This window comes from Elephantulus edwardii, unplaced genomic scaffold (genome assembly GCF_000299155.1).
Source record: "Elephantulus edwardii isolate Elephantulus edwardi_28Jun2011 unplaced genomic scaffold, EleEdw1.0 scaffold00022, whole genome shotgun sequence".
Lineage (NCBI taxonomy): Eukaryota > Metazoa > Chordata > Mammalia > Macroscelidea > Macroscelididae > Elephantulus > Elephantulus edwardii.
The window spans coordinates 11,887,011-11,895,265 of record NW_006399772.1 but is presented as its reverse complement, the minus strand read 5'-3'; the positions used below and the strand labels follow the sequence as shown (position 1 = coordinate 11,895,265).

General features: G+C 39.2%; 1 protein-coding gene across 1 annotated transcript in view; it reads left to right on the top strand.

The window, feature by feature from the left end:
- The first annotated feature begins 865 nt into the window (after positions 1-865).
- The window catches only part of PNPLA8 (patatin-like phospholipase domain containing 8), a 31,171-nt gene continuing 23,781 nt past the window's right edge, over positions 866-8,255 (top strand). The window contains exons 1-4 of the mRNA XM_006882640.1: positions 866-1,909; positions 2,110-2,259; positions 4,245-4,396; positions 7,685-7,782. Of these exons, the coding sequence (XP_006882702.1) occupies positions 866-1,909; positions 2,110-2,259; positions 4,245-4,396; positions 7,685-7,782 (1,444 nt within the window). The remainder of the gene's footprint in view (positions 1,910-2,109; positions 2,260-4,244; positions 4,397-7,684; positions 7,783-8,255) is intronic.

The following is an 8,255-nucleotide window of genomic DNA, read 5'->3' as shown; positions in this document are numbered from 1 at the left end:
TTGCAAAGACCATGGCCTGTATCAGACCCACCTTAGTCTCCAGAGTGACACCATTGCTCTTCAGTAAATGATATTATTTAAATTTTTGCCCATTGATAGAAAATTGTGGGTTTTTTTCTGTTTTGATGATTCATTTTCTTTGATGTAAAGAAGCAGTCTTTCATAATTTCACTGTTTGTATTTTTCCGCAGACTTGTTTGTGTTATTTGTTCATTTTCTGTTAAGTTTGCATATTTTTCAACCACTTGTCTACACAAAGTTTCTTCTGGTCTGACTTCTTTGTCTAATGAGCTCTGAGTGACTTTGTCTTGCTCTGGACAGAAAATTGATTCGCACTCTCTTTGTATCCTCAGCACCCTGCACACATCTTGTCTGGATGAAGCAGAGGATTAGCTTGAATGACCTAAAGCACCTAATCCTATCTTCAGGAAGCTTAAGTTTAAGGGATATTTAAAGTCTAATGTCACTTGTTAAGAATTTAGCTGTAAGGGACCCCAAAACCAAACCAAAATCAGCACCATGTCTAAGTTATGGTACATTGTAGCAAGTTTATCTATTGGGAAACCTCTCCTGAATTAGTTCTTGTGAAATGTCTTATTATTTTAATTTTTTTAATAGAATTCTATACTGAAAGTTGAAATCCTCCTTTTTAGTTTAAAAATCAGCCAGATTGGAAATATATTACTTCAAAAAGTAATGTATTTTGTCTTAGACCTGACATCAGTTTCACTTCTCTTTCTAATCTTTTTCTTTTTTCTTACCATTTCAGGTAAGACCATGAATTATGGCATTTCTTAAATGAAACAAATGAATGAATGGAGTGAGGAAAAAGTCATATGTATAGAGAATAAGTGATTTTTTAGTTATGTCCGTTAATTTGACGTTAGATATATATATTTACCTCCTCAGTAATGCAAGAAGTCTTTGTGGAAAGCAGAGAAGCAAGCAACTACATTTCTTATGTTCACCTAAATACTATTGGAGGTACGTCAGTCTACAAAGAGGTTTTCAGACGAGCAAAGTAAGATGTAAATGGACCAAAAGTGAAGCACATTCTTGCAGTAAGTGCTACCCCTGCCTAAGCAACCATGGTTTACGTATTGGAATTTTGAAACTTAGCACTTCTGCTCCCAAGGGACTTACAAAAGTGAGCATTCATATGTCCCGTATTAAAACCACTCTGCACTCTGTTTCAAAGGCTGTTTTTGGAAGTCAGAATGAAATGATTTCACGTTTAGCTCAATTTAAGCCAAGTTTTGGAATACTGAGGAAAGTACCAGATAATGACTTGTTGAAACAGAAAAACATTGAAGAAGCCATCAAAACACTGCAAAAGCCGAGTGACCTACTAGCGTCAGAGAGTTCTTTTCCAGAAGAAAAAACTCAGGTTATACTTAAAGATGAAGATATAAGTAAACAAAGCCTTCTTCAATACCCAGGCAGCATATCCACAAAATTTGAAGAGAGTGTCTCCTTTTTATCAAACCATATTAATTCATATTTTCTACGGAAGGAAAAAATGGCTTCGAAAAAAGAAAGTAAAAATCTCCAGGATAAAACCGAGCCTGAAGGTAAAACATTTAAAGGTGATGAGCCTGTCCTTTCTCCAGATCCTGGCATCATGACTGATGACAAACCACACTCAGAATCTTCCACAGATACCGCAAGTTCTGGGGAGACTCCTGGAGACACCCCCGTTTCTACTAAGCAAAGTATTACTAGCTTTCTCTCTCGTCCAACTGGAGGTGTCCAAGCTTTAGTAGGTGGTTACATTGGTGTCTTGGTCCCCAAGTTAAAGCCTGAGACAAAAACTGTGTCAGAAGAAAAAGAGGCTGTTAAAGCTGAACCCCCTGACAAAAAAGACAAAGCAGCCGAAGAGAAAAAGCATTTATCTCTTCAGAGAGAAAAGGTAAGTCATTTTTCATTGTGTCCTTTTTTTCATTCACCACCGTTGTGGCTTTGAGTTACATTATTTGTTGTCCAGTTTGTAATGTTTAATTTCTTAATGAGATCTAAGACACATTAAGCAATTACTGATACTGTTTTAACCGTTTGTTGGTATTACTAGAGTAGTTTAATATTCTGATAATGCATTTTATGTATGTGTAGATTATTGCAAGAGTGAGTATTGATAACAGAACCCGCGCCCTAGTTCAGGCATTGAGAAGAACAACTGATCCAAAACTCTGCATCAGTAGGGTCGAAGAACTGACCTTCCACCTCCTAGAATATCCTGAAGGAAAAGGAGTGGCTGTCAAGGTAATTTCTGATTTATTAAATCTGGTTTTGTCTTACAAGAAAAATACTAATAAACCTTTTAAAATGAAAAAAGCAAGGCTTTTCATTGTTCTGTTTATATTTTTTTCCTCATTTCTCTAATAAATATAATAGTAATTGCCTCACCATTCTGTGATACAATTTATATTATTCCTTACATTATGATACATAAATTATGCTGTTAATACTATTAACTTTGAGATTAAACATAAAATACAAGACAAATTTCAGCATATTAATTCAGTTGCCCAAGAGCTGTCACATTTTTTCCTTAAATATAAGATAGATATTTTTACTATATAATCATGCTTTTAAGATGAAGAATGTAATTTGTAAGTAAAACCAAAGCTGGGATTGTTGTGTTGTTTTGTTTTCATCGATGCGGTTTTTATTTCATGGGCTTTTCGAAACATTTGAAAGTCTGAAAACTTTAGTCATCTTATTTATAATTGTTTTAGTAATCATTTTAAGTAAAACACTGAGCCTTTCTTTAACTCAATTTTCTCAAATATAACATAATGTTGTTGTTGCTGTTGTTATGTGTCATTGAGTCACCTGTGACTCATAGCAATCCTGTGTACAGTAGCTCTGAATGCTGCCCTATCCTGAGCTACTCACTGACTTCTACACACCTACTCCCCTCACCCCAGTGATGGTGTCAGTTCATCTCATCTGGGGTCTTCCTCTCTTGCGCTGCCCAAGCATAATGTCCTTCTCCAAAGACTGGTCCATTAGATGCATTTAAATAGGCTTTTATCAAATATGAATGCTTTTATAAAATATGAATATTGTATTTGAATCAGCTAGTGGCTGAACCTCCAATGGGTTTCTGAGGTTGTAAATAGCATGGGAAGAAAGTGCCATCTTTCTCTCAAGGAGTGGCTCATGGAATCAAACGGCCAGAGACGCACAGCCTTCGGGTTAACAGTGCACCTCCTCATAGCTGTGCTAAAAAGTGTCTTTTAATATTTAATGGACAATTAGGAAATATAGTAGAAGTGCTAAATAATAGTAGAATTAATTAGGAATCTTGTCAGTGCTTAGCTTTAGCTTCTGATTTAGAAAATAATATATAAAGTTCATATTTATTCCACTTTTGACAATAGTCTTGCTAAAAAATTATCTGAACCTTTTGATAATATGCCAGTGCATTGTAATTAAGCCAGTTGCCTGCAAGTTGACTTTGACTCCTCGTGGCCTGGTGACCTCATGCGGGTTTCAGTGTAAACTCTGCTCCATAGAGTTTTTGGTGGTTGAGTTTTGGAAAGTAGGTCAGCAGGTCTTTCTTTTGAGGCAGTTCTGTGTGAACTTGCATGTCCTGTATTTTGTGTAACAGGTGAATGCACGAGTCCATTCATATGCTTTACCTCTTAAATTTTGCGCATAGGTAAAATACTGTGTGAAATCTCTGGTATCAACTTAAGTTTCTATTGTCAAGCAAATTCTATTTTCTCTACTTGGTAAGCATTCCACCTTCTTAAAAAAATGCTTGTGCCGCGAGGCTAATTTTAATTGTCCTAGATATTACACGGAGTACTGGTACAGTAGTGCAAGATTTGTCAGACTGCTGACTAAAAGGTCAGCAGATCAAATCTGCCAGCTGCTCAGAGGGTGAGGCTCCCTTATAGATTCAGAGCCGTAGAAACTCAGTCAAGACTTGCTGTGAGGTGGAAATGACTCAAAGACAGTGGGTTTCAGGTTTTGGTTAGATATTATATTTTAGAAACTGATCTTTCTTTAGTTGTTAATGTTATTTATGCCATTGAGTTGCCTATGGCTCACGGTGACCCTACTTACAGCAGCCGTAAGTCCTGTTCTATACTGTGCTAATCTTACTGTCTCTGACACACCTGCCCCCATTAAGTAACCTCAGCACCTTATATGTGATCTGTGTATATTCGTCACAAATTATTTTATGTTTTCACTTTTGATTTGAAAATTAGAAAATGACTTCTCTCTCAATATAGGAAAAACTTATTCCATGTTTGTTACGAATTCGACAAACTAAAGATGAAACTCTTCAGGCTGCAGTGAGAGAAATCTTGGCCTTAATGGGCTACGTGGATCCAGTGAAGGGGAGAGGAATTAGAATTCTCACAATTGATGGTGGAGGAACCAGGTAAGGGTAGAAAAAGAACTTTTAATAGATTCTTGTCAGTTTAAAGTGTTTTTTATTACATGTCTGTAACTGTGCCATTTTAAAGACAAAACATAAAATTGGGTTTGTTGTCAGTTTAAAGTGTTTTTCTATTACATGTCTGTAACTATGCCATTTTAAAGACAAAACATAAAACTGGGTTTGTTTGGGTTTTTTTTTTCTTCCGTTTTATTACCTTGTCAACTAAGACCTGCCTTACTATAGTTATAAATTAGTTTAAATTTTAGTGTAATCTAGTATTGGCAAGGCAGAGCAGTGAGTCAGACGCAACAAACCTGGAAGGTCACCCAGAGCAGGTAGAAGTGACAGTTCTATCCCCATGAGGCAAGTGGCCAGGAGGGACCAGTCCTTGGAGAAGGACATCAGGCTTGGAATGGTAGAGAAACAGCGCAGGAGAGGAAGACCCCAGATGACATGGATTGCAACAATAACTGGGGAAATGGGGATAGGTGTGTCAGAGTCCATGGGACTGGCTCAGAACAGGGCAGGTCTCAGAGCTGTTATACACAGGGTCACTATGAGTTGCAGACGACTTGATGGCACATAACAATGATGACAAATCTAGTATTACATGTTGGGGAGGTTAGCTTTTTTTTTTGTAATTTAGAACTGTATAATCAACCAAAATTTTCTTAAATCTTGGCAGTGTTTCATAATTTATATTTCTTTTTGGGTGTTTTCTCTTTCCCACATAGACCAGTTTACTTATCACATAATAAGGGGGTGATCCTTTGCAGAGTCTCAGCTAACTTCCAACTCCCTTTATTTACTCGCTGATGCCAGTTGTGATGCTACACAAGCAATAAATGCTTTCTTATATATCATAAAATAAGGTCATGGTCTCAACATGTAAACCCTTTGATCTGAAAGAAGCAAAAACTTAAGAGGGCATCAAATGTTCTGTTTAGAGTGGGGCTGTAAAGTGAAAAAGCTTGCTACCATAGGTATTTGATCTTAAAGAATAGGAGTTTTGTTCCTCGTACAGAGAGGCATCCGGAGTGAAGAAACTTGGTAAAGGCTAGAAACAGGCTAGAGTGAAAGATTTATTTGGGTCAGCGATTCTCGGCTGGAGGCAGTTTTTCCACCAGGGGTCACTTGGCAGTTTCTGAAAACTTTTTTGTTGTTACCACAGTGTAGCTGCCATTTCGTTTCCAAAGGCCTGTTAGTCAGAGGAAGACTTGTAATATTATGTGCTGTCGAGTCAGAACCAACTCATAGCTGACCCTCCAGTGGGTTTTCACAGGCTGTAAATTGTACAGGCGGAGATCTAGTGGTTTTGAACCACATGCCTTTGGGTTGGCAGCGGACCAGGCCGTTACACCACCAGGGCTCCCTCAGAGGAGGACGATTACTGCTAAGCATCCTGCAGTGCTTCCACAGCTCCCAAGAACAAGAAATAGTCAACAGAAAATATTAGAAATGCCACTGCTCTCTCTCCCATCCGCCCAAGATGCCGAAGGGATAGAAGGCCAAGAGGAAGAAGGTGGTCCCAGTGCCCGCCATGGTCAAGAAGCAGGAAGCCTAGAAGGTGGTGAATCCCCTGTTCGAGAAAAGACCCAAACTTTGGCATCAGGCAGGACATCCAACCCAAAAGGGATCCTACCCGCTTTTACAAATGGCCCCGCTACATCCGGCTGCAGCAGCAGAGGGTAATCCTCTACAAATGACTCAAGGTGCCACCCGTCATTAACCATTTCACCCAGGCCTTGGACCGCCAGACAGTTACTCAGCTGCTGAAGCTGGCCCGCAAGTACCGACCAGAGACCAAGAAGGAGAAGAAGCAGAGGCTGCTGGCCCGGGCTGAGAAGAAGGCTGCTGGCAAAGGAGATACCCCCATCAAGAGACCCCCTGTTCTCCATGCCGGGGTGAATATGATCACCACCCTGGTGGAGAACAAGAAGGCCCAGCTGGTGGTGATCACACACAGCATGGAACCCATAGAGCTGGTGGTCTTCCTGCCGGCTTTGTGTCGGAAGATGGGCGTTCCCTACTGCATCATCAAGGGCAAGACCAGACCTGCACCACTGTTGCCTTCACGCAGGTGAACTCGGAAGATAAAGGCACTCTGACAAAGCTGGTAGAAGCCATCAGAACCAATTACAATAACAGATATGATGAGATCTGCCACCACTGGGGAGGCAACGTCCTGGGGCCCAAGTCAGTGGCCCGCATCGCCAAGCTGGAGAAGGCCAAGGCCAAAGAACTCATCACCAAACTGGGCTGATGTACACACTAACTTTTCTGTACATATGAATAAACTTATTCCACCATCTGCCACTTGGCAGTGTGGGTTGAAAAAAGAAAAGAAACGCCACTGCTAAGAAACCTTGACCTTGGGGATTATGTGAAAATAGTCACAAGGGGAGGTTTGTGTTGAAAGTTGTGAGATAAAATATTTATATTTTTTTAAAAGGCAAGAGAAGCCTTGGTGGTACAGCTGCTGACTAAAAGGTTGGCAGTTCAAACCCATGGGCCTTTAAGTCAGTCCTTATTTAAAGAGAACTTAATAAAAACACAAAAACATGCTGTCATAGCACAGGTTTTCGTTGTTGTTGTTGTTATGTGCTGTCCAATCACCTGAGACTCATAGCGACCCTATGTACAATAGCTCTGAACCCTGCACTGTCCTGATCCAACTCATTGACTCCAACACACCAACCCTCATTGCCCCAGTTACTGTATCAATCCATCTCCTCTGGAGTCTTTCACTCCTGCACTGTCCCTCCACCCATCTGAGCATGATGGCCTTCCCAAGGATCATTCCCTCCTGGCCACATGCCCAGAGTATATGAGACAGAGCTTTAAAAGCCAAAGCCTCCGAGGAAAGACTTGGTTTCACCCTCCCCAAGACAGATCTATTTGGGGTTTTTTGCGGTCCATGGTATGTTCAAGACTCTTCTCCAGCACTACAACTCAAAGGCATCAATTCTTCTATCATCTTTAGTCATTATCCAACTCTCTGATGTATAGCAAGTAATTATGAAGACCATGGCCTCAATCCACTGACATTGTTGCTTCTCAGTATTCCGGAAAGGTCCCTGACAACATTTTTAGGACAGAATTATTACCAAAAAAGAAAAAGAAAAAAAATTCTAAAATTGTGTTTAACAAAGTAGTTGTTGCTGTTAGTAGGTATTATTTTTTTAATCTCAGCTTTAAAACTAAAACACAATGTGTAGACTTTTTTATTAAGTAATGTAAATATCCTTGACGCAGAAATTCTTATTTTGCCTTTAATCTTTTCTGCAGAGGCGTGGTTACTATTCAGACACTGCGAAAACTAGTTGAACTTACCCAGAAGCCAGTTCATCAGCTCTTTGATTACATTTGTGGTGTCAGTACAGGTAATGAATAACTGAAGTGGTGCAGTCCAGCAGTGCATGAAAGAACAGACCCATGAGGACTTAAAATCAGTATTTTTCTCTGAAAGATAGGTAGTTGTTTCAGGTTTTGGAGAGAAGTAATCCTTTTATATGCTTAGTGAATTTTGTAAGTTTGTTTTGAATAAACTTAACATTCAAAAATAAATTTTTACATGCTCTATTTCAAAAGTTTCAACCAAGCCACAGTCCCAAGTGCAGATTGTAAATTATTGCTTCATGTTGTATAAAACTTAAGGAGAAAAATAAAATGGAAGGAAGGTTCTCACGTAGTACTTGAACTAAGAGAAAATGAAGGTGGGTAAGAGTTTTCCTTGTTCTGTAAAAGATAGCCAGCCTGCTGTGAGGAAGTTGCCTTCTAGCTCATTTTTCACCTGATTGTTTGAAGTTAGAATTTAATATGAGAAGTATAAGAAACTATGAAAAGCCACATTTTTTTT